Source organism: Cataglyphis hispanica, chromosome 3, assembly GCF_021464435.1.
Source record: "Cataglyphis hispanica isolate Lineage 1 chromosome 3, ULB_Chis1_1.0, whole genome shotgun sequence".
Classification (NCBI taxonomy): Eukaryota; Metazoa; Arthropoda; class Insecta; order Hymenoptera; family Formicidae; genus Cataglyphis; species Cataglyphis hispanica.
In genome coordinates, this window is record NC_065956.1 from 663,988 (window position 1) to 691,772 (window position 27,785).

The following is a 27,785-nucleotide window of genomic DNA, read 5'->3' on the forward strand; positions in this document are numbered from 1 at the left end:
CGTAAATTTAAATTGATAAAATCACTCTAGGATAAAAATCCTTCTCTCACTCTTTCTCTCTCTTTCTAACTGTAATTACCTTCAATATATCATTCTCATATGTCGATAGAAGACGATATTAAACAAATAACGAAGAGAAGAAAAACAAATTTCAGCATCCATTTTATATATATGTTTATAAAACGTATGTAGTCAACAATAAATATTCATTTGGGCAATTAGTTTTGTCTAATAAAAATTAAACGTTATATAAATTTTATTGTATATAAACGTTATATAAACTTCGATTAAATGATCTGACTGTCTATACAATCATCGCGCAGAAGAAAAAAAATTACAGCATGAGAATAAAGAGATAAATACAGAGATAACACGCGTGTATGTAAATATTGAGAGAAAGATAGTGGCAAGAAGAAATGAACAAGAGAATTTATTTGTTAAATTATTGAATCACAGAATTTCGTAGAATTTATTTTCTGAATAAATAATCCATTCGAAACAATTTTTTTTGTTCGTTGATCATGAATTTGAATGGATAAAAATCTCTTGAGAATAAAAATTCTGTTTCTTTCTCATCCTTTCTCTCTTTTTTTTTTTTGATTGTATTTACTTAATCTACTAGAATAATGAAGTATACATTTTATACGAAGTTTATATAAAAAGTTTATATAAAAAGTTGTAGCTAATAATAAATATGCACTCGCGCGATTAGTTATTTCACTTAATAAAAAACGTTATGAACTTTGGTAAATTAGATTTTTGACTTTTTTATATATATGACGCTATATAAAAACGGAAAAAACCTTACAAAAATAATTGCGTTCAAAATAATTGCAGAGATCATATGCGTGAACAGTAAAAGAAAAAGAGAGAGAAAAGAACAGGAAAGAGAATTTATTTTCCGAGTTATTAACCATCGGAAATTTAGCGGGATTTACTTTCTACAATTCATTTTAAATGATTACCTATTGGAACGTTAATTTAATCGAAAATTTAAAAATCTCTTTAGGATAAAAATTCTTTCTTTTTTCCTTTCCTTTCCTGTTTTTTTTTTTATTATAATTACCTTCTAATTAAAATATCATAAAGGATATATTGAACACAATGTAAAATAAATATAACATAAATTATAAAATAAATAAACAATGTCCAAAATAAATAAATAGAGGTCATCGAACATGTGTAGACATTGAGAGAAAAAGAAAAAGAGAAAGAGAGAGAAGATAAAGATAGAAAGGAAGAGAGTTCAATTTTCAAATTGTTAAGCGTCGAAATGTAGGCTGTAGAATTCAACGAAAATCATTTTGAGAAATAACATCATTTTTTTAAATATAAGAAAGTAGATTCGAAAGTCAAATTGTATTCGTATTGGATTTTATGTGTAAAATTTTCCATCCTTTAATCCGACGAGATTCTTCGCATCCATAATCGCGCGAGAAAATCGGAAAGCGCCGAAGTTTCATCGATTTCGTTCCCAACTCGTGAAACGTCTACAATTCCAAAGAATCTCGTTTTCGTGTGTTTATATTCTAACTAATGGCATAAGAGATTATACAAAGTTAAGTGTCCTTAACGTTAAGCACACCCCGATACACCTTTGGAGAAAGTAACAAAGCGGTCGGGTGACATCGAGGCTGCGGCCGCGCACTCGCTCTTTCGCTCTTCCACTCCCTCTTCTCACTATAAAACAGGCAGGCAAAGATAAAGAATAGAATGATATCGAAGTGTGATTATTCTATCAACTATGGACAATCACGGACAATCATTTACACGTATCAAAATAGATGTGTGTGTGTGTGTGTGTGTGAGAGATGTTCACGACACGCATTTCGTTTAAGTAGAGATGCGTTCGGACGAGAAATCACTCGCGATTTTTATCGCCAGTGAAATCGATTTTAATTACGAAATGAATGATAACGATTGACGATTATTTATCGAATAACTAGGACCAAGTATGCTACAAATACTATTTTGATCATTATTTTTACAAAGATCATGTTTGTCATTCAAATTAAATGGATGTAAAAAAGATGTAGAAAATTTGTGTGCAATAATTTTAAAATATCTTTCTTTCTAACTATAAATCCTATAATTATGATTGTCTACAAATTTTCTTCATCTTTCGAAATTTTCATTAATCAAACTAGAAGAAGTTAATTGATATTGAACAAAGTGACAACTGTATGCGCTCTCAACTTGTCGATTTAATTCGATTTATTGCTCACTCGTCTCGCTCTCATATCGCTGAAAATACAACGCTTGCGATTGTCGTAATACCAGAGTCGGTAAACATTGTGCCCCAGGCGATATATACAATCAAATTAATACACATTCTGATGTTGATCGACACTCATAGCTCGTCCGAACGCGCGTGCATCGAGAGAGGCGGTTCTCCTATATACGTATACTATCGATTTTTACGAGTATCAACGCACAAACTATGCAGGGACGCCTTTAGGCGTCATAGAATAGGCTCGGGTCCTTTATTCGATTAATTTATGAACCGTTTGTATCTATAACGAAACTCTCCGTCGAGATATTACTATTAATAATATTTAATTACTATTAATAATGGAACTTTTGTACGACTGAAAGAATCGAATGCTATTATTTCAGAGCCCCCATTGAATTCTCGGGGCCCGACCATTATTCCGCAGGGCCTAAAAGCGTCAGGATAAATGGTACAATTGTAGTATTTCATTTTTTTTTTTTTTGTTACTACACTTTCCCTTTAGATATCTCCTATGCGATCTTTCTTCGCAGATTTTGACCATTTCACTTCTAATACACTTCTTTGTCGCTGATTATATCTTCTCTCGATTCATCTCATCGTGCTGGAAGAAACGAAAAGACTTTGTCTTTCTATCTCTTATTGGCTTTAATTATATTACGCTAATACGCGAGACGATGATCAATCAATTTATTGATCGAATCGACGATTGAAGAAACGTAATAACAGTAAACGCAGATTTCAAAAAATCTTGTTCTTAAATCAACTTTCCCTTTTCTTATTCACTTGTTGTATTCTTGTATTTATCTACGGTAAAAACGCTAAAGAATTCTTAGAGAAATCTTTCGATCGAAATTTTGAGTAATTTTCTACTTGGTGCATTTTTCAAACCGTCGAATTCCGTGAAAAAGAATGTGAAGAAAGTTGAAACTATGCAGCCAATTAACGCGCTCCGTAATATAATAATGATATGTCACTAAAGGGAAAGTATTTCCTAATTATATACAGACTATAGAACACATTAACTCTCTTTGAGATTGGTCATAGGATCGAATACATTTTGAAATTGCAGTGTTTCATAATTAGTCTATGGACGTAGAGGAAGAGAATAAAATACATACACGCAGCACCTCCAGAATATAAATTGATAAGAGATGTATAGATAAAAATAAATGTATAAATGAGAATATTTTTCAACGTAATTTGTTGGATGACTTTTTGGATGTGTGTTACGCTCGAAAAGTACTTCACGCACATAACAACCGATCCTAAAGGGTGTATCTTTGTTGTGTACCTCTGATTTGTACCAATTCGATCGGCTTTATTCCTCCCGTTCCGCGGAATCGATCACGCGCGGATAAATATTTATCGGCGCGTTTCCTGAACGCGGATCACCGGATTATTGTCAGTATAGCGATTCTCTCGCGTAGTAAAAGGAAAAGAAAACAAAAAGATACATCACCGGCGAGTAAAGTGCTCAACAGAATAATCCCCGTCAAGATTATGTGTTCAGAGAGGATATGTTATACTCTTTACGACGTCGTTAACGATAAGATAGCGTTCAGAGGTCTATATTCAGAGAATATAATCCTTCTACCAATTATATATATAATTATAAATGTATATTTCATGTATTCGTTTTTAAAAATACAGTAAAACCACCGTTGTGTCAACACAGTTCGAACGATTATCTTGCATGCGATTCGTTTTCACTCGTACCTTTCCCCTCTGTTTGGAGAAAAATTTTTAATAGATTGCGATTTTGTTATGTAATAAAATCGTTATCCAGTACATTTATTATTCTGTAGTCATCTAAAAGAAAAGAAAGATTAAATAATTATATATTGCTGCATAATAATTAATAAAATATATAGAATATATTTTATATTCTATATAACATTATAAATAGTATATATATTATAAACAGTATATATATATATATATATATATATATATATATATATATATGTATGTATAATTTGTACTTTTTTTTATTAGCAGGAATAATTTGTAAACTGTATATAATTATCTAACATGAAAATATGCACTTACAATAGATTGTACTCGCAACATTATCATGGTGAATTTGATTTGATATGATTCATTCTTTCTTGTTGATATCTATATGGACCTCTATTGTTGACAGCTATCAGTTATATATTTTAACTTATCGCATGCTTTCTTCTTCTCCTCATCGTGTGTGGAATGAGATAATAGATTTGTTCATCTTAATTTCTCATATCCTTTCAGTTTTGACATTTATCTCAAATTAATAAATTTTATAATTGGCCAAGAGCTTTTTTCCTAGCAATATCATAATATACTCTTATGTATACTCTTGGCAAATATCTTGACATTCGTATTTTGGTTTTGGCTAATGCTATTTCAGTAGGTGTTAAAGAAGACAAGAGTTTTTGTATTGTAGGTGTTTTTTCATATTGTTCAGCTTGTTTTTTAAGTCGTAGTAATACTAATTTCTCGGCCCTTAATTTTCTTTGTTTTCTTTTCAGTGCTTTTCTTCTACAATATAATTTAAATGCTTCTGCCTTTGAATCGGTTTGTTTTACCTTATGCTTATCCGGTGAAATTTGTTGCAGCTGTTTATGAAAGTAAGATTCAGTTTCTTCTGAAATATCTTCGAATAATGAAATTTTTGATACTTCCGTTTCAGCTTCTTGACTTTCCGTTTTCAGATTTTCAAGAAACATACTTGTTTCTGGATCGGACATTTCCATTTCGATTTCCGATTCTATCTTAACTATACTAGACTTGTCATTATTAGTAGCAGGCTTGTTTGGCAGATTTAATGAAGGCGCTATGCCGCGCTTCAATTTCCTCACTCTAAACGTCACTAGATAATCATCATCGGCAAAGTGCCGATAGCATACAGCACATTTGCTTATCTGCTCATCAGTCAGATGTTGAATTTTCTCAGAGAAGATCATGTTTTTCCATTTCTGAAAAAGAATTGGATTCTTGGGAATCTGGTGAGATGGGGCATCTCCGCCCGACGGGCATCCCAAGACGCAACACGCTCTCCCCATAACCTCAAATAAAAGAAAAAAAATATATTTATACATATCATTGATAATCAAAGTTTTATGACGTGATCGTTAATCTACGTCTTTCTTATAGCGATTAGACACTTACGTTAGTTGCGGGTATACTTGTCACTAAAAAATTTCCCAAACAATTCAGTCTATAACCTTCAAATATACGTATCATCCGTGGCTTCCCGGTAGGCACTCGTCACGTGGCCCATATTTACTTTTACCAAACGGCAACAGATGGCGCGGACATTCGCGCGTAATTTTTCTTCCCTGAAGCTGACATGTCGCCAGTGCAACCAACTATCACTTTCGTGCGCACGCGTCAGCGACACTCGAATCGCCGTGCGAGGTTGCTCTACGCGAATATTTGAAAAGTGCGAGCCGAATCGCGTTCGTCGCGTCCTCGGTCCGTGATTCGTGTCGCGTCGCGTTTCCCTCCGCTCGCGTTCCGGGAGTGATCGCCAAGAGTATTTAATATATCGGGTGGCGTCTCGTGTCTCGTCCCATCTCCCACGCCGAGCGTGTCATGCGAGGTAAACCACGCCGGTGAACGTTGTTTACCCGCCTCGTCGTCCTCGTCGAGGAGCGCAGGATTATGATCGATGAGTCGCTGTGACGAGATCCCGGTGGCAGGACGACGACGACGACGACGACGACGACGACGATAACGGCAAGGATGCAGCGAAGTGGTAAGCGAACGAACGAACGCACGCACGCGACAGGTTGGCGGTGGCAGGTGCGAGATACGGCGCCGACACCATTTTGGGCGCCGTCAAAATTTCTTCGTCAATACGGCGCGGCTGGTCGATATACGCCGCGGACCGACCTAACCCTACCGATATACCCCGCGTCTCATAATGATTACTTACTGACAACCCCGATTAATCACACATCTCTCCTTAATGGTCTCTTTTTTGCCCTCTGTCCTTGTACATCTCTTTGATCGGAGTAATTTTTGAAGCGCTAATTTAATGCGATCAGCGAGTGTCTGTGTTTCTCTCTCATTTTTTGGAAACTATAATGTCATTTATTAATTGTTTTGAGATGCATGTAATTAACACTATAAGAATTTGACAGTTGCCTACATACAATTCGTATGTATATCTTACTTTACCTTTTAATGTATTTCTGATTGATTTTAACAGGTGTCTCTCTCTCTCTCTCTCTCTCTCTCTCTCTCTCTCTCTCTCAAGACAGGTGTTTTTCGGAGACTCTTTGTTCATTCTTATATATTATTATCATAACTTTCCACATTATTTATTATCAATATATTTCATACCTTACTGTAATAAGTACAATATCAACGTGATTTTTTTATATAAAAATATTCGTAAATGATTTTCTCTAGGTAGCATTTTACAATTATTTTTTTATTATTTTTATTACTGGAGACATTTACTATTGCAGATAAAAAGTCGCGAAACAAATTTGATGGAGTAATTTTAGCTAATTGTTAATTATTCAATTTATTTATAATGTAAAATCAAAGTAATTATTGCTTAGCGCCATATCAATATCTTAAAATTACTCCGAAAAATTTAAAAACAAAATATTTTTAAATTAAATTTAAAAAAAAAGAGAGCGTAGCTTCTTGAATAAGAATTACTATATGCGCATGCATAATATACATACATATGTGCACGTATATGTGTGTGTAAATAAGATTTTTTATTTTTGAAGCAATATTTTTATAGATCTTTTTTCTTTATCTAAAAGATTTTTTCTATATAAAGATTTTTTTTTTATGTAAAGGAAAAAAATTTTATGGCTACTGCTTTAAAAGTCGTAGAACCAGACAATAGATTTCAAGTGCTCGAAGGAGAAATGTAAAATAAAGTGTGCATTGTTAAAAACAAGAAAAGATAGATATACATTATTTGACGTTTAAGCAAAGAATGTCTATTGTTCTAAATGATTTCTAAATTTATTGCTTCACATTATCGTGAGAGATTGATATTTTTTATTACTTTTTTATAATATTGCTTTAATCTTACTCATTCGTTTGATGAAATACTAGTTATATAGTATACTAGTTATTTCTAGCTATTTGTACATTATATTTCACCCGATTAGTTTTCCGTTAAGATAAGATTGCCATTGCCTGCTGTTGGTTCTGCATAGATAACGCGCTGCTATTTTCACGGACGCCTGTTCCTAATCAGTTATGATAGGAGGAGAGATCTGACATAAAAATATATCCTTGACATATTCATTACATATTAATTATTTTTGTAATATACGAGATTTATAATTATGTTATAATTTTTTTTTACTACAATGATTGCATACATATAATATATTACAATCATATATTATGGCTATATATATTATAAGCTATATATTATAAATATGGTTTTGAAATCAAATATATATATTTATTTTTCTTTTTTTCACATTTTATAAACAGGTATTCTTAAATAAAGATTATATAAATAAAGAAAGCAGTAAAATTATAAATAAAAAATAAATAATTAAAATTATAAATAAGGAATATTAGCAAAATTGAAGAAATATGAAATATAATATTAATATCATTTCTTACAGACTTATTGCACATCTTAAAACGGTCAAGATTGACCTGAGAGGCATCGCAGGGTTAAAGAATCAATTTTCTTAATCGATTAAGAGAATAGGGGGAATGCAGGAGAGAGGAGGAATGTAAGAGAGCGATGGTGGAAGCAACATGTGTGAGGATAGCAGAAGAAGCGACTTCTTCGTCGCACGTGAGAGAAGCTGCTGATCGCGATTTGCTCGAGTCGATGTGCCTTTAGTGCGAATCGCGTATTCGTCACGCGAGCACGCGATTATTCCGTGTATCGCGTGGCATCCCATTTTCTCTCTTCCGCATCATACAAATATCGGAGCTATCTTTAACTATGTTTTTTTATTGCACTGTTTGTTCCTATGAAAAACGACGGTTGGAACGATTGAAATGTGTGAGAAGATGCTTCCGCGTCTCGTTCGCGATAATTGAAGCAAGAATTTTAATTCATGTCTTGAGATAAATTTAATAAATCAACCGTTTCTGCGTGCATAGAATTCTTAACGGCACGAATTCTTCGTGATGGAACGACTTTTCGAGCGAAAATTTGTACAATTTTCAGTAAATTCTAAGTTCTAATCAATAATTTAAGCTGTGAGCTTTCAAGATGCAATAATTATTTTTAATTGTATGTATATATACAATATAAGCTTAACGATGTCAATAACTTAGCGCAATTTAATGATTATATATATATATATATATATATATATATATATATATATATATTATTAAATAAAGATTTGATAAAAATATAAAAGAAATTTTATATAAAAACAATACAAGAAAACATGTAATTCTCGCACTCTTGAATCTTTGAACGGGCGAAAGTGCAGATTTTTTTATCGAGTGACAATTATTTCGAGATTACCAAGTGTCAAGTTCAATCAAGCATCTCTCGACGATCACGTATTTGATCGATCGAGACATTGAGATCGCACGATTCTTCGATCCGAACCGGCACATCCGACACGCCTTAGCCTCGTGTATATCGCGCGATATTTAAAATCCACACAACCTCGGGAATCCGTATTTTTCGGAAAATCTATTTCGGTCGATGGCACCCCTCGGTGCAGCGCGCGTGGCCATTCGAACAATTCACCGCGATAGAATCCGACGATAAGACGGGGATATCAGACGGATAATCAGAATGGAGATTTCCACGATCGCTCTGCATGATTCACGTAAGAAGCCTGCTCCTTCCGCATATCTCTCTTTTTGCGCTTCTCCTTTTCTTTAATACTGCGGCCTTCACTTTGATGATTCTCAAAATCAAATGATATTTCAAATATCATGAAGAAATTTTCCGAATGTACGTTGTTTATTTTTAAGGCAGATATGGTTTGAAAAAGAAAGAAACAAAAAATAAAGAAAAACAAATTAATGCGACTTTAGAGATTATTATTGAATTTATAATTTCGAAAGAAATTATCTCTTATCGCAATTATAATATTTTCAATATATAGACATTATATGTTTTTCTATAAAATATTAACAACCAGTCGTATAATTAATTAAAAGAAAATATTGATAAAAATGCATATAATCAGACAAAGTTACCCTAAATTTACTACTTTGAAAAATATTTAATACTTTGTAAATAAGATAATATTTTTTTACAACACGATAAAGACGAACAGTTGTAATAAAGAATGAGTCAATAGTATATATATATAAAAAAAAAAAACATTTCTAATGTAACATTTTCTTCCCTTTTCCTTCGCGTCCCGGATGATCCTTGCTCTTTATCGTTCTTGTTCCTTATCGTCCTTACGCGGCGCTGAATCGCGTCTCCCTCTCCACCTTCCTCTTTGGTTTGTTTCCGGTGCTGCACGAATGCTGGATGACCGCATGGGCAACGTCGACGATGACGATGACAACTACGACGACGACGACAACGACGATAACGTCATCATCGTCACGGTCGTTTCGGGCACCACGACAGCGGTGAGTCTCTCTCTCTCTCTCTCTCTCTCTCTCTCTCTCTCTCTCTGTCTCTCTTTCACTCTGATAAGACTAGTCGCATTCCAATCGTCGTGGAAGTTGGCTTCGTGTTCGTAATATTAATACCGCGACCGCGTGAGTTCAGTTTGCACGACGATCGCGCGGATTCGAATCGATCGAGTGGACGAGTGTCACGGTGCGAGAAAAAAATATTTAATTTTTCGATGAGTGTCAGTTTTTGCACAACGAGAGAACATAATAATCGGAAAATCGAAAGTGTCCGACATAGACAGATTAGTCTGATGTATATTTAATTATTATTTATGTAATTAACTTTAAATCTTTAATTAATTTGTTAAAGAATTTAACAATTGCGTCTCTGTGAGTATGATTTCTAGGTTTCTATTTCGAAAACTTTTTTCGAAATATTCAATCTAGATGCAAAATGTTATTGGAATTTTGAAATGTCTATCTATTTTTTTTTTGCCAGTCTCGAGCTATTACAACTTCTATGTTATTATTTCTAAAAGGCTAAAGTTACAATGTCTTTCTATGATTCTTGGAGATAAGGAATAATAAATATGTCGAGAAGATTATTCAGTAATTTTTAGACTTGTATCTAATCAATAATTTAAACTGTAAATTTTAAACACAATAATTAATTGCATTTATACTATAAGTTTGGTACGATATTTCAATAGCTTGGCAAATTAATTATTTTTATACATATTTTTTATTAAATAAAAATTTAGTAAATATGAAAAAAAAATTATATAAAAAAGCAATGCAAGAAAACAAGAAATTTTTATATAAAAATATTTTTGTCACATTTGTATTATATTATAAATTTTGCAATAAGAAGTTAAATGATAAGTATTTTCATAAAATTTAATTTATCACAATCAAGTCATATAAACAAAAAAATAAAGTGACATATATTCAAAGATTTCTTTTTTTGTGCAATATAAAAAAACTTCATTAAATCTTTTTACTTTACTGTATTGACACATCTATTATGTGCTAAAAGTAATAAATGCTGCAATTAGCAAGCTCTTTCTGCGCAATATGTAATTTCCGAATATTATATTATACATAAAAAAATAGAGATTGAATGAATAATAATATCAAATTGAATTAATTTTGATTTTATCATTTGCATTCCTCGCTATACTGCTATATCTTTATCAATAATTTGAGAACAATGTCATAGTTGTTAAAATTTTTCATCCATGAGTTTCCTTGTTAATTAAACAAATATTAATAAATAGTCACGCATTCCAAGAAAATTGAGCTTTTTTCTCTATAAATATAAAATAGAGAGTTCTAAAATATAATATCAAGTTTTTTTATATAATCTTTTAATTTTATTGAATAGCAACTTATGAAATTTATTCCTCTGCCTCCAAACAGTAGAATGACATTCCGGTTTTGAACTGTCGTATCAATTGAAAGTTACGAATAGAAAAATCCTATCTCAGTTGATTTTTATCAGCTGATCTCGTTTCGCTGTCAGTTTCGCGTCAACGATTAAGAGCGATCGAATTGCGAAAAAGTCGCTCTCGAATGCGTTCCTGATCACGCTTCGCGGCCGATCGATTCGCGCGGATTTCTCGGGACAATAGTGTGTTTTTCATACGCGAACTGAGTCACACGACGATTAATGAAAGTGTGATATCTCATTAATCAGCGAGTTGCTAGTTGATCATTGGCGAGCAATCGAATAAACGATGTCGACGACGGACGCGTTGACGGCGAGACGCCGCTTGAATCCGGCCGTACTCGCCAGATACAATTGTCAGAAGAACAAGGAGACTCAACAGGTAGCTGTATCATATAATTGACGATATTTTTATTTTTTATTGATAATACATAAGTAGAGAGAGGATAACCATCTTGAAAACATCGTCATGTGTTTTCTAAACAATGTTTAGAAAAATGAAATTTTGATGAAATGATTCCAGTAATTAAATTAATGGGGATTATATATATAATAAAATTATTATAAATTTAAAATATATTTGATATATATAAACGAATTTAAAATTTACAATATATTTTATACATATGTATATATTATATATATATATATATATATATATATATATATATAAAATATAAATATAAAATATTCTTTATATACTGTGTATAAAATCGAATTGATGAATATTAATTGACATACAATATTAATAGATGATCAATACCGGATATCGTGTTTAACTGGTGAAGGAATTATTTCGAGACAGATATCTTCTCGACTCATTACAACGCATTGTCGCGAGTTAAATCCTCGAGACATTCTTTCATTCTTTGTTTCGTTCTTTCGGGCGTGTACATACGCACGCACGCACGCAAACACGCGTGACCGAGACAGTCGGTGCTCTTATTAGCCCGACGTCCAATTAAGGTCGCAACCGATACTCTCCGGGCATTCCGCCATGCGTACTTCCTAGTGGACGCGCTAGAATAACAAACGCGAAGACAATGCTATCGCGAGAGCGTTGACATCGCGAAATCGAGAGCGGCGTACTCGAATCACTTAGAGCTAATCATCACACTCTCGTCGTTTGAGATTACGCGAGAGTGTATGCTATTACAACAATGTTTCGTTGACACCGGCGATCGTCCGATAAGATCGTCTCTCATCCTGCAGTCTTTGCAATTTTAATTCTTAGTCGCGAAACCCCACGATATTAACCGCACACTAAATTACTTACTATCTAACTAATAACTCACACAAATATTTTCTCCCGTTATCTCTAATTTAAGCAATTAGTTTGTTAAGTTGTTGAGGAATTTATGAACTGTCAGCATCTATTTTACATATTTTTTTTTTTTTTATAGGAGTATCTGTAGCCCAAGTCGTGTATTTAATCTATAAAATATAATAGGCACAATTTTTCCCTGAGATATTTATCTCAGGGTATTATTAAAAGGTTTCTATTTCTCAATCTCTTATTACTGTAACAACAGTCACGTTGCTGTTATTATTTGTATCTCTGTTACTAATGTCCGCCTGTGATTCTTGAAGCCAAAACGTACGTGTATGAATATCATGTATCAAGGATGATATCTAATCAAAGTAATTCTAATCGCAAATTTAATACATAATTATCATTGCATTTATAATCTCGTTAATTAAATAAATATTAACGAATTATTGCACACATATTTGCTGCAATTTTTCCTAAATAATTATACGTGAATTTTATGTTTTTGATGATATTGAGTATTAAATATTCAATAATTGTGAAAATTTAGATTCGAGAATTAAATAATTTATTTATTAATGTGACAATCTATCTAAGACACTTTTCTATAACTGAATTCGTAACCGATTTGATTTACGTTTCAGTAAAATTAATGAGTGCCCGTCAAAGTATCAAATAAGAATAACAATAAAAAAAAATATTCAAATTATTTATCAAATTTTGACAGAACATTAATTTAGAGAGAGAAGAACGTGTTTTTCTCCATCTATTTTGGCGTGAATATAGAACAAAGAAAACAATCTGATTTGGGAAATAACATTTACACACCGTTGCGTGACAATCGAAAACAAAAGTGTCCATTTCAAAGTCTTTACAAAGGGGGCCGAAAGCAAACGGTAATGATGGAGCGCTGTAGTATCGACATTCGATACAATAAAGTTTCGCTCACACGCCGTGAGCGTCGAGCGCGCTGATTAGATCCGACGGCGCATGCGCGGCCGATGTCCACGACTTACACCGCGACGGCGCACCGAGTCTCTCTCTTCCCCCCCTCCTACGGTCCGTTTCCCCTTCTCCCCCTCGCGGCAGCTGCGTCAGGCGTGGTCGCCGCAGTACCTACGAGTCGGGCGTAGTGAGTGTGCGTCGCGTGGATTAAACTTTAATCGAGGACGCGTTTACCCAGTGCAATCTGTGGCGTTTCGTTTGTGCAGTGTGGACAAACACGTATTCGTGCTCGCCTCTCTACATTCGCGCGTGCGGGACGCGTAATACGATGAACGGTCATCAAGTGAGAGTGAAAACGCGGCCACGCTTGACCGGCTCGCCGACAGCGTGAATCATCGGCAACGCCGGCTGCGAACCTCAGGAGCCCACACAGTGCGACGCACGTTATAATCCCCTTTCTCTCTCTCTCTCTCTCTCTTTCTCTCTCGCTTTTCGCGCGCGCGCGCGCGAGCGCGTGTTCCCTCCGACGCGTTCTCCTGTTCTATCTCTTTTCCTGCGAGAACAATCCTCCTCGTATATATTCCGTGCCTACCACCTACGCAGGCGAGCGTTAACAGAGTGCTGGTTAAGGGACGGTTAGTAGCGTGCTGTGATATATTTCGCTTTTCGGGTTCTCTAGCTGAAGCCAAGGCGCGTCGAGAGTGCATGTGCGATGGCCAGTTTGGTGTTCTCGTTTCTTGGGAATCGATGTCGACTCGATAATTTATTATCTCGAATGTGGGCTCGAAAAAACGCTCGCTCTCGAGTTTCCGGGAACTTCGATATTTGTTTCCGAGAACGAGGGACTTTCGAGCGGACGGGCAACCTATTGTCTCTGATTGACGAAATATTGCCTCCATTCAAACATCCAAGGATGGAAACCGGTATAATTTCGATGACTCGACATTCCTATGCTATGGACGCGCAAAAGTGACCTCTATATGTTTACTTACATGTTACAATGGAAACGCGGCATGGGGCGTGCTTTCTTTCCGTCCGTGCACGGGAAAATTGTGTTCGTCGAGATGATGCCGCATTCAATATCTTTTTAAAATTACAGCAAATTATAGAAAGGGCAACTGTCCTTGCATCAAGGGCCTAAATTAAAATTACTTATCAATTAAATTAATTTATATTTATATAAATTAACATTTCGTGTAGAAAAATTTACGATACAGAAAAATGTTAATTATTATTTATTATAATAATTAATTTTAATTAATTATTTTATAGCTTTAATTCGAATTTTCGTTAACCAGAATGATTTTTCGTTCCGCGTTTACGCGAGTGATCCTTTCGATCGCGATCGATCTTCGAAGCTAGATGGGATCTACTTTTTTATTTCGATTATGTCACTTTTTACTTTGCGATATATTTCTAATATCATAGTCATCATTACGAAAGACGCGGACAATCGTCAGCGTGAGGCAACATCGAGTAATTATGTGTAAACAATCATTGCAGATCGCGACTCGAGTCTGGAAAAATTTTGAACACGAGATATAAAAACAAAATTCACACAATTTCTATATAAGATATTTGCTTTAATTAAATTTAATAATTTACAAAAAGTCTAATTGTAAATAAATACAAAACTTAATGAGTATATTTATTATTTTATATTAATTTTATTTCATATTTATTTTAATTAATTTTTCATTTGCAATACATTTTCTTTATAAAGCTCGTTGTATTAAATACATAAATCAATGAGGTACATTAATATCTATATCTATTATATTCGATTCATTAATGATAAGTTTCTTGATTGAAAGATCTCTTTAGACGATCTATAATTTAATAATTTAAATAAAAAACGACAAAATTGAAAAAAAAACAGAATTCTATTTATATATTTTATATAAAAAATTTCAACGCGCAAAATAAATACAAATCAAAATATTAATAAATTAAGATTGAAGTTATACATAATAAAATTATAAACAGAGTCTTGAATTTTATTGCGAATTATAAATTGTTCAAAAAAACAGGTTTTAATAAAAATATATGATTAAGATAACTCTCTATTACATTTAAATTTTTTAAAAATATTTTATATAAATTCCCTAATGAATGTCTAATTTTTTTGATAAGAATCGTATCGCGCTGCATTTTTTAGTTTAATGTCGGAAATATCGGAAAGCATAAGCATTGCCTCCTCGTGCAATTACATACATTCTCCTTTCGCGAATCGCTATCCCGAATAATGCTCCGTTTGTTCATGAGATACGAAACGAGAAACACCGCCTCCATCATTGTCTGATTATCCTCGCGGAATGTAAGAAAACTTGCCTCGTTATGGAACACCACTCTCGTCGCGGCGAGGATAAATAAAACCGCATCTCATATCGACTTTCGACGTGTTCCACCGACGTCCCCGATCGAGAGAGGCTTTTTTTTTCTCTTCGTCTCCCTGGGAAGACTGGTCAGAGGAATTGTTCGATCTCAATCGCGCACATTGAAAAACTCACGCGGTCCTCATTATCAGACATATCCGATATATTAAGTTACTTCTCCATAATCTGATTTTGTTGTCCAGAAAAGTAACCAATATTTTTACAGAAAACTCAATGCAATTCTCATTTTTTTATAATTAGATTTATTATTTATTACGTTCTATTTGTTATGAAATATATATATATATATATATATATAAATTCTTTTATTATTTTTTACATACATTTACAAATTGACAAATTAATAATGATGCCATTTAATAGAACTTATTAATGCAAATAATATATTACATGTACGTAAAAAAAAAAAATAAGTTTAAAACATTTATCCGTTTGACTGTGAAATAGATCGACCACGTTTTTCCATTATCGAACAATTCGAGATAAGTGCATTATCGCGTACTTACAAGTTTGCCCAATGAGTTAAGTTAAAGGATACGCTGCTGAACGTGTTTCCAAATAAAGTTTTACCGAAATAAATCAAAGCTCTTCTCGATCGGCGTGCGTGGCTTCGGAATGCATTTTTTTTTTTAAGGGTTGGGCTCCATTTCATAAAACTGCATATCGATAATATCGGATGTATGTGCTCTATGTAATAATCTTAAATGGCGATGTCTTCTAAGGATTACATTGATACTATTTATTTTTGCACGCATTTTTTATTAAAAATAAAAATCGCGTTTTTGTTAAAATGCTTCATTACTTTTAACATTATATTTACGAAAAGAAATCATTAAATGTTGCTTTTTTTTAGAAATAGTAATAAATGTTTTATTGTTAGAGTGAATCTCTCACATTGGAATTATTAATTATACATTTTTGTAAATTCAGAAATTTAATAAATATAATTTATATAATAATAAAATGTGCAATTAAAGCTTAAAAATTGAATATTATAATTAATTTGGATTTTTGATTTTATTGATTAATCGAATTTAAAATAAATAAAAATAAATAAGAAAGCAATATTTTTTACGCTCTGTCAAAAATTATATGTATAAATAAATATGTATATCATTAAAGTAACGATATATTTTCTATTCAAGTAGTATCGCGAAATATGCAGTTTTATGAAAAATCGAGATTTCCCAGTAACTCTTACATTACAATATTAATCTTTAAACCGAAATATCTCTCATATTCAATGATAATTAATAAATTTTTTTAATATAATGTATTCATTTGCATATGCTATTATGTATATATTATGAATTAATTAGTAAATTTATTTTTATCATATGTACTTCAAAGAACACTACTAAAATATTTTGACTAGTCAGAGAGACAGTTTCTTTTAACACGTTTGCTATCAAGATTATCGTGAAAAATCTTCGACTCTGACAGTTTACATTACGCGCATACGTGTTATCACACGTGTACACGACATAATCACACGAGAGCGAACCTGTTGACTATCTGTCCATTATTTCGGTTCAAAGGTTAATAAATCCTCTTTCGAGATTAGTCCCTGCGGTTGATTGCCGGAGAAACGAGAAAGAAAGAGAAGCCGCGGAGTAGTAGCCCGTTAGCGGAGTGACAAAATGTCAACGACGGAGAACCAGAACGGCACCGCGGGCGGCGCGCAGAGCAACGGCATCAAGACGCCCTCGTCGTCGACGTCATCGACGGCGTCGTCCACGGCGTCGTCGGGCATCTCGCCGTCCGGAGGCCGCGCTCTGCCGAACAACAGCAACTCGTCCTTCCTCTACAGCAGCAGCACAATGCTGAGCCGCGACAAGGCGCGGCAAGTGCCACCGCCGACCCTACCCAAGTATACTTCGAGCTTTAACGCCGGCTCGAACGGCGGCAGCGTCGGCACGGCGGCCGAGCGGCTCAGCAGGGACCGCGAGGTTGGCGGCAGCTATAGACTCGCCAGCTTGGACAGGCTCGCCCTGCGACAGAGGATACTGGACGGAGAGAAGGCGAACGGCGAGCCCATCTCGGTAAGCGCGACGTGAGATGTGCGTACGGATTGCCTGCGAAATCGGCAGCATTGATCACACAGTTCGAAGCTTGAGTTCCGATCAGAGTTCTACAGAGGATTCTCTTTTAGAGTTTAGAAATTCTTCTCAGGATTGGCAGACACGGGAAAAGTCGAGTGGGTGGAGGAAAAATCATAAATTTCAGTTTTAACAGATATATTTTTGTTTCAATTAATACATTATATATGATCAATATGATTTAAAGAAGAACAAAATTCTATATCGAAGCGGGTTAGAGAAAACATCTTTTTCTTTTTTTGTACATATAGGTCTATTTTATTTTTCTATTGGGTCGCAAAAATAGGTCTCTGAAAAATATATGGATTATTTGACATGAAAACGCTATTAAGATAATTTTTATTTTTATATGTCTCGCGGAAAAATCGTTTTCAAATAAATCCATTATCACTCATGATTCAATTTTATTCTTGAAAACGGAGTTGCCAAAGTAGATATACTTACATAGTATAAGTATATACTTGTCGAATGACACCGTGGTTTGATGTATCTATTAAAAACTTTCGATACTCTAACTTTTGTAATAAAATTCTAGAGAAGTTATTCAAAAAAATTTCAATTCTATCAACCTATCGAAAACATCGTTTGTCAAAATGTTATTATCTAGTACAATTCGTATATACATCACCGCGACATTCTCTCGAATAAAGTGGCAGGCAGATGAAAGTTGAAATTCTACAAAGCATATTTTAATTTTTTCATCAAGTAAAAATGCAATCAAGTATAATTATCCATCGCGTAAATTAGGAGGTGATTTGAGAATCCCTGTCGAGCAACACATGGCGAAGGAACCAGAAGCAGACCTCCCTCGCCGATGCCTCTTGGGCCCGAGGGGTGCGCTAAGTCGAGGGTCGTCTCACCCTCGTGTGTGCGCCAATCGAAAAATACTCGTAATTCGTGAGTCATACAAAGACGAAAGAGACGAAAGATACACTGTTAGCATAGCGGCTTATAAACGCGTTGCTGACTCACCATGTATATGCTTCGTATTTAAATCGTGAGAACGATTTTTTCGTCGCTCTTGTGCGTCTTATTACGCTACGCTTATCACGCCGGCGTTTATTTGAGAGAATCTTATGAAATATATCTGAAGGCTTTTACAAACTTATCGAATTATGAAGAGAAATAAAATATGTATTGAAATGTAATCTTGTAAAATTGATATCCTATTATGTGTATATATTTGAATCTTTATTGTTCTACATTTAATTGGTAGAACTCTTTTCGAAACTTAATTTCTTTAATAATTTAAAGATTAAAAGTAAAAAGTTTTTGACAAATTAAACTTTATGGAAGAAAATAGGTAATTTTATTAGAATTCTAATTTGAAGCTCACAATTATAATAATATATATAATTTAAATTGAATTGATTTAAATTGAAAATTAAAGGCTTGAAATAAATTTACATTATAATCTTGTTGGAATGTTTTTGATTGGTACTGGGGAGAAGTATCAACCAAAATGAAAACGATTGCAATTTGTGAAAAATAAGCAGAGATAAATGAGACGAGGGGAAAACGAGGTACAAGAGCAAACATAAGATGATAAAAATGTCATTGAAGCATCTCGACCCTCGAAGAAGAGGAGGGTGTCGACGAATTCTCTCGCACGGACTAATCGCTCTGACACATTTTTGTAAACGGAAAAACGACGCGATACATATATATATATATATATATATATATATATATATATATCCCTGATAACAACATCTCCAAGACGAGTGAGAGATAAAGAGATACATTCACTCGCATGGAAAGGTCTCGAACAATCCCGCTATTCAGACCTGCCGATATCCGGACAATTTATAAATTCTCTCTCTTTATCGTGACACAATCCGATTTGGTTCATCACGGCAGAACGATTTCTTTTTTATTTATTTATTTTTTTTATTATTCGATACCGAACGTATTTCACGTCCTGTGCTTTATATCATTTTGGGCTGCAATTTTTCTTTTTACGTGTGTACAAAGTTTTAATATATAATTTATCAGATATAATGTATTTATCATATATATTCTTTCTCCCTCTCAAATTATTAAGTCTAGTATAAAAACTTGAAGTGCTCGGCTCATATTAAGACGTATTATCCCAAATATGTATATTATTTCATAAATAAATTATTTGCATTGAAATAATATATGATTAAAAAAAAATTAATATTTCAAGACGATTTTCATCGCGAAATTTTTATCTTATTTTTTAAATAAATTTTAACATAATTTCACTCAGTTTCCGATTTTTAATCATAAATATATAAAGATATAGAATAAGAAGATGAGATACTAAAGAAATGATTGTATGGAGAAATAATATATAATAATAATTTATGTTTTTCTTCACGACAATCTTTTTTTAAACGAGAGCCAATTATGAACTAACGGCACGATTAAAATTCATGTTGCATTTAAGAAATAATTTAACCCGTTCGCGAAACGACCTGTTAATTCATTCTTGAAAGTGCTATTACGCCGTGAAATAATGGTGCGATTGAATATGAATAATCGAACGGGATTATATCGCAGGTCGGTTAGAGATAGGTATCAGTGTCGTCATGTACGCCAACCTTTTCGAGACAAAGGAAACGCGCTAATTATGATGGATGGATCGTGTGTCCAGGTCGAGGACACGTGCGCGGCGCGTGACGCGTCAACCGAGTGTCTTAAAGACGAGCGAGCGCTGTCATACATTGTGCAATCGACATTGTATGATGAAAGTGGTGCATTGTCGGAGCGCACATTGTCCGGCGACGATTCCTAAACTTGTTATACTTTCAACCTCGGGAAAGTGGTTCCGTGCCGCGCCGCTAACCCAATTCCATTCTCCGCAAGAGCGGAATTGTCCTCGGCCTGAATCTCTAGCTTTTCGATAATTAGCGGATTCGAACTTTTCTACCGAAACTTTATGGTTGAAATTTTATGTAGAAAATAAGGATATATAGAATGTAATATCCGATATTTTTAGATAATTGAAAAACAATAGAATTACAAGCAATAATAACGTGTTGGGAACAAAAAAAAAAAAGGAATGAATTGATCGAAATGCAACAATGGATTATAACAAGAGAAAGGATTTATTACACTCCGATTAATTTATACTTATTCTTATAAAGGAAAATGTGAGTCTACTATGGAGTTTTTCTTTATAATTTATATAATAGTGTTCTATTTGTCATAAAAATATAAATTTACATTAAAATATACAGGAATTGGTCGATAGACTTTTATCTTGAATTCTATCTGTCGCAAATTAAAAGATTTTATCCTAGCTATTATATAGCATTTATATTATTCATTATTTTATTATCATTTTGATTATCTAGCAGATTATTTTTCTCTCTTCCCTTTCTCTTCTCTCTCCATCCATTACAGCATCCCAAGTGTGACAGGTATCCTTTCGCGCATAATCGAGTCGCTGCGACTCGATAACGATTGTCGTCGGTTGTCTCTTGTGCGAGAGGAAGCATATGCATCCCCTCTCCCTTTTCCCCGTCAGCGTTGTATAATGAATCGAATCCACGACTATAGTGGCCCAGATTTACGGCACATCGAGCGTTTATTCTCGTACGGGATCGAGCGTTGAATTCTTTATGAGACTGCCATGCCGTGCAACGGCACGGCAGTGGAGGGAGAGAGAGAGAGAGAGAGAGAGAGAGAGGAATGACAATTGACACAAATGATGAACTCTTAGGCATAATGAAGCCTAAGTTGCCGCGAATAAGGACGCCAATTCGTCTCTTCCGCTTCCGCATGCTTGCCATCGTCGAACCGGAAAATTCACACGAAAGATTTTTTTTTAACGATAACAGTCGTAATCAAATCGCGGCGATTAGATTATGCGCGTATCGAAAGAATATGTGAGTCGCGCAGATTTTTGACGCGTGTAATTTGCGTGTCTTTGTTTCGTAATTGACTTCGAAATGGCCGGTCATTTTTGTCATTGAGTATTTTTTTCGTTCGTGATTTGACGAAACTTTTAATGAACACCAGCGAATTATGAGAGAAAAGGAGAAATAAATTTTTTTAATCGCTTGTGAGAAATAGGAAATAATTTCTTCTCTTTTGGATAATCACTGAAGCTTTAATTTTCTTGAACAACGCGTACAAAAAATAACATATATAGAGCGTCTCAGGACGCTTTCGCCAATTTCGAGATTCAAGACGTACTATAAGCAAAAAATATCATACGAAGTCGAAACGGCTCTCTTCGAAGAGATAGCTCGATCGATCAATTTCGCCCGAGATTTAACGAGTATACATGTGCAATCAATACCGATAAGATTCGGTGTGAAAATTCTATGATTAATAAAAGACTCTTAGAGAAGAAACCGCTCGCGATCAAATCGTTTCGGTTGCCTCATTAATATTAAAAAGGCGAACTTGAGAGAGAGAGAGAGAAAGAGACAGAGAGAGAAGTCTCGCACATTCGTTGAAATTTTATGAGTACGCTTATTATATAGACGGAGAGACCTACATTCGTTTTACTCAACTAATTTTATGTTATGACGAAATTTACGAGAGTCCAGCACGATTCGAAATGACGCATTCTTCGAGGAAAGGATATTTTATCGTTAATAATATAATATAATATATTAGTTATTTAATTCACTTTTTATATTATAAAAATATATAAATAATATATTATAATATATTTAAATATAATATATTTAATATATATATATATATATATATATATATAAAATATATAAAAAAACTTGAATTAATTATGTACGCCCGTATATGTTACATTATCATACACATATACACGATATATATATATATATATATATATATATATATATATATATATATATATATGTATATCGCTATATATAATTTTTACTATAATTTCTTATGATATATTCTATATGATTATTTATTTGTTTAGTTGAATTTAGTTATAATATCGAAATCCACAAGCAATTCCAAATACGGTATAATTTAGCCTGGTGGTATCGTATATCAATATAGGCGTTAAATGTATGTTACGATATCATTTATCAGCTTTGCTCGAGTACCCTCACGTGTTTGTTCCCGTTTAACAATTAATGGAGCTTACGTGTCTGACATATTCATGTGCGTTGCAGTAAGCACGCTATTAAAAGAACATTTCTGGCAAGTCATCGATGTAGGAACGTTGCATAATTTCCTTTTTTCCCCGATGATTGATTAGAAAAATAGCCAAGCATATTTTACTCACGAGATGTATAGACGATTTTTTAATAAATATTTTAATTTAGTCAAGCTTTACATTTCGTAGAAGAAGTGAAGGGGGAAGAGACCGCGTATAAACATTTTTTATATATATTTATATTTGTTTGTTAAAAATTATATTGCATACAACTCATTATTGAAGCTAAACGTCGTTAATGAAAATTATTGCTTTTTTCTTTTTTTTCCCCACGATTCTCGACACAAAAGAATCTCTGCTCAAATGCTATACGTCTCTCTCTCTCTCTCTCTCTCTCTCTCTCTCTCTCTCTCTTTTTTCTTCTTGGCTTGTTGAAAACAGAGCGAGCACGTGCCGCGGTGCGAACGTAACGCAGTCGTTAAGGTGAAAGTTCATTCGCCGGCGGATGATGATGATCAGAGCGACGGACTCGGAAGAAAGGAAGGAGAAGAAAGAGGGAGATTCCATAGGATTGCTTTTGCGCTTGTTTGGCTCAAGAGAGGAGCTTAACGAGACAAAAGCGTCATACAAGGCGATGCATTTTCCACGGAATCGATCTAATCGACTCACCACGACGACGACGACGACTCCGCCACCCGGTGATGGTGGTAGTGGTGATGGTGGTGGTGATGATGGTGGTGGTGGTGGTGCCTGGTAGTGGTGGAGGACCTCGCCGAGAGAGTATTGACCTATGACAGGGGTTCCCAAGTCTGGGAACCGAAGGTGGGTGAAAAAGAGGGAGGAGGGATGCTGTGTGGGTCGCCAGTGTGAGAAAGAAGATTATGACGATCGAAATTGGAACGATGCTCGGAAAATGAATATGTTAGAATTCTATTTTGAGAATAATACATCTGAAGATACATCCTGTTTCTCTCGTATTATGGAATGCAGTTTCGATCCTAATGGATCTGTATACGGCTATCTTCGAATGTAAAAGATTGCTATTATCTTGGTGATAGTGAGATATAGCCGCGCTTTATATACGCTTCTACAATCTTCTTGTTGAGTACAATTCTCAGAAGCATTGATTTTCATACGGCGACTTTTATTTCAATATGTATCTCTCTCGGAACAATTATCGCAAGAGTGCAGCTACTCTTGAAATCGAGATAATACGAAAATTTGATTGTATCTGGGAAGGTTAATTTCAAAACTTTTAATTCGCTTACAGAAAATCTTGTGAAAGTTAAAACTCTCTTCGTCCAAATCTTTTCCAAGCATTTCTCAACTCGATTGGGCACACAATCGAGTTCTATTTTATTTTTCTATCCGAAAACAGTAACTCACTGAATAAACTTTCGAATCCAACATATACCACTATTCGTTTCTGTCATCATGAATAACGTTAAATTCTCAATTGTCGGAGACGTACCTGCGAAACGCCCGTAGGAGAAATATATCCCGAATAATTCCACCTCTGCCATCTCACCGGACATTTTAGCACCGAGAAACATTTTCGAATGTACTCGCGCAAAACCGAGTCATCGTATCCCTTTTTCGCCTTCCTCATAGAGGAAGCTTTTTTTTTTTTTTTCTTTCTCTATCGGTGTTGGTTACACCTGAAAGGTACGTACCGGTCGTTCTCCGCAAGGCTCGCCCCGAGTTTTATATTCCCGGCATGATGCTGCGCACCGCGATGCGATGGACCGGTTTTTGTTGCTGTTGCTCTCCTGCGTTCGTATGATCTCTCGTTCCCAGAGTGTACTCTGGTGAACGGAAGAGGAGAGCGCCGGCAGTATAAATTCCGTCCTTCCCCGCGGGGGAGGAGTGTCCCAGTGCACTATGTCATCGTTTCTCGACGACGGCGAAACAATAATTACGGGTGACGTGTGTGTGTGTACACAGAGTGGCTCTCGGAATCGTGTCTGCGAGCGAACGTGCGCAAATCGACGATTCACCCTGCACACGAGAGAGAATGCGATTGACAACTGCTAGCGAGAGGTTCTTTATGACGGGCGCGTACGTGAAATAATTTATTCTTTGTTTTTTAAAGTTAAAAGAACTGCGCGGAGATTTTTTTTTTTTTAATATTTCGAGATTTTTTAAAAATATTTTATATATATATATATATATATATATTTTTTTTAATAATCCGATTTTATTTCATTATTCTTCACATGCTAATCGTGGAACACGTGAGAAAAATATCTATATTTTTATTACTTTATATTTTTATTTATTTTATTTATCATACTCGAATGTGTCGCTTTACAATATCTCGCGGTGAGTCTTACCAGAAATTTATCCGGCGACTTCTACAACAAAACTACACACTTTAAACTACATACTGCACTCCATTTGTCGCTTGCCACTATTCCCCTCGCGTGCACGCGTGAAATGCTTTCAAAGCGCAATCGTTCGTACGTTGACTCGGCGGAACGACTGTGTCGAGGGAGGCGTCCGATAAGCGAGGAGGGAATTTTCGCGCCTCTTGAGAAGATCTCTTTTCCGACGTCTTATACTTACGTATCATGTATCACTCCCGTATTTTTCACCACAATCTTCTGAATTCGTATTAATGTTTCCCAAATTTTCTCAAATTTGCGAAATTTTATCCGCACAGAAAACGCGAAAGCTCAACATCTCTCATGGAAAATGAATTTCTTTTGTCGCTGATAATAATTATAAAGTATTATATTTGGGTGAGAGAAAAATACTTGGCTTTTTTTTTTTTTAACGCGCGCTTTCGAATAAAAGCACGCATGAGGATTGTACGCCCGTGTGAATGAAGCGAGTGATTGAAAACTTTGCGATTATTTGGAGCGTGATATCAAACGAAAGTGAAATACAAATCTCGCGCAGAGAATTTCGTGAAAAATAAACCCCGCAATTTTTACAATACGCGGTTAAATTCGAATAAAATTATATTGTGCACAAAAACATCCCATTTAGGATAATATAATTTTATTCGAATTTATTATAGCTCGATAAGCATTCCAATAAATATAGCAATTGCGAAATGAGAAAGTAATGTGAGTGGTGACTCGAGTTCATTAAAAGGAACCTATCGACGCGGCCGATGGTCTTTTCTCCGCCTTCCTTGACCTTACACACGTCATGTTCACCGCGTGTGCATTCAGATTATCCGATTCATTCGTATTCCACGATCGGCGTCCAAGTGTAACGGAACACGCGGCGTACCGCGGTTTCCTGTACCGTTCCCTTATACGTCTTGACACTCAAATGATCACCATTTAAGCTCTATATGGACAATTGCACGGAAGGAACTGGAATAACATTAGCGACAAAAGCTCTATTCATGAGAGATATTCTCCCTGTTAAAAATTACAATTGCCCGAGACATTTTAATAATTATGAATAAACGAAATCTTAATTGTATATTACTAATAATTTATGAGCAGACAATTTTAATATTATTTGACATTTAAGTATTACAATTATATGCCAGGAGGTGTCTATTCTCTGGAAAAACATGAAAGCATGGAATTCGCAGGGATTTCTTTTATACTTGAAAAAATCAAGGAATTCTTATGGAATTTTATTGGGACTTAGGAAACTTTTTTAAAAATTCTCTTTGATAATGCTTTTATATTGTAAGCAATATCGGCAATCCGCCGATAAGCCAAGTTATGAATGAATTATGTGTTTAAAATATGTTGTAAATATATATCTATCTCTGCTTATTTAATATTAAATTTCTTAACAAAATATTGAGTGTGCAGTACATATTCTTTTTCTAGTAATTTTTAGTAATAGAGAAAGGAAAATGTTTTTTATGTAAGTGAAAAATATTTATCTTATGAAAGTTATTCAGTTTTTTCAGTACATTTGCAAATCTGGCGCTTGAAACTTAAATGGTTCTATGTTTTCCCTCGTATGAGTGAAAAGCAATAGAAAACGCACATACAATAAAAAAAAAATTATTTTAGAAAGTTACACCAAAAAATCTTTACACTATCTTCTCTTTACCTGGAATTTTAAACAATAATATTTGGAAAATCAGGTAATTTTTAAGAAATTTTTTTACGAGATTGGAGTATAGATCCTGATATATATAAATTTCAATAGATAAATTTCAAATTAACTTTTTTAACGACAACGCATTTATCATCTCAAATTAATCGACAAGCAAATTTATATTTTTTTTTCAAATTTTTATTCTTCTTATCTGTCAACAACATAGTTACTATCTCTCTTTTTTAATTTTTTTTTTTTTTATGTTAAAACCTCTTGTATGTATACTTAATGAAAAAGAGGATTGCTCGTCGCTGTTCTCGACGTAATAACGGTCATTGTTTAGAAACTCTGACCGCTTCCGGTACGGAAGCGTAGATAAGACACTGCGGTAGCGAAAGCCGTTCGACCGTCCGTCGTCGGCTGGCATTGCAATATCGATCGACTCCACGGCACGGCGGCGATGCGATTTTATCGCCCCAGAGTGCTTTCGTAAATTTACGCATTTCACGTACAAGTAATGTTACGGTCGAAGTAACGTATAGAATTGCTCGATGTATTTATGCAACACCATTCAGCCTTTTTTCTAAAAACGCTGAAATCGCGGAATGCGAAGAATGCGAAGAATGCTCGCCTCTTCCGCATTCGTATTCGAATTGAATTGAGATTGAATGATCGAATTCCTTAAATTTATTATATTTTTACATTTTTTTATATTCTTTCAAATTTTCTCTCTCAATCTAATTCTTAAATTTATTAAATTTATTTTTTATTAAACTCTGAAAA

At 34.4% G+C, this 27,785-nt stretch overlaps 2 protein-coding genes across 7 annotated transcripts in view; one reads left to right on the forward strand and one right to left on the reverse strand.

The window, feature by feature from the left end:
* Positions 1–577: 577 nt before the first annotated feature.
* LOC126848422 (uncharacterized) lies at positions 578–5,976 on the reverse strand. Of its 2 annotated transcripts, none has more exons than XM_050589316.1 (3): positions 5,381–5,976; positions 4,283–5,187; positions 578–4,042 (listed from the first exon to the last, which is right to left on the reverse strand). In XM_050589316.1, the coding sequence occupies exons 1-2, from the start codon at positions 5,453–5,455 to the stop codon at positions 4,510–4,512; spliced, it is 753 nt and encodes a 250-aa protein (XP_050445273.1). In that variant the 5' UTR covers positions 5,456–5,976; the 3' UTR covers positions 578–4,042; positions 4,283–4,509. The 2 variants fall into 2 exon arrangements, with proteins under 2 accessions (XP_050445273.1, XP_050445272.1); XM_050589315.1 differs by having other exon boundaries at positions 4,283–5,277.
* Positions 5,977–9,658: 3,682 nt separating this feature from the next.
* Positions 9,659–27,785, forward strand: part of LOC126848293 (septin-7) — a 36,290-nt gene continuing 18,163 nt past the window's right edge. Inside the window, exons 1-2 of one of the 5 annotated variants that reach the window (XM_050589072.1) lie at positions 13,577–14,054; positions 17,354–17,857. In XM_050589072.1, the coding sequence (XP_050445029.1) occupies positions 17,456–17,857 (402 nt within the window). In that variant the 5' untranslated portion in view covers positions 13,577–14,054; positions 17,354–17,455. Of the gene's footprint in view, positions 9,770–11,362; positions 11,587–13,576; positions 14,055–17,353; positions 17,858–27,785 lie in introns of those variants that run through there. The other 4 variants (XM_050589073.1, XM_050589074.1, XM_050589075.1 and 1 more) reach the window with 4 other exon arrangements.

Bases quoted from the DNA above. Each gene is read 5' to 3' on its own strand.
- LOC126848422 (XM_050589315.1), bottom strand. From the start codon at position 5,455: ATGATACGTATATTTGAAGGTTATAGACTGAATTGTTTGGGAAATTTT. The intron at 5,278-5,380 runs GTAAGTGTCTAA...CTTTTATTTGAG, and splicing joins CAAGTATACCCGCAACTAAC to GTTATGGGGAGAGCGTGTTG.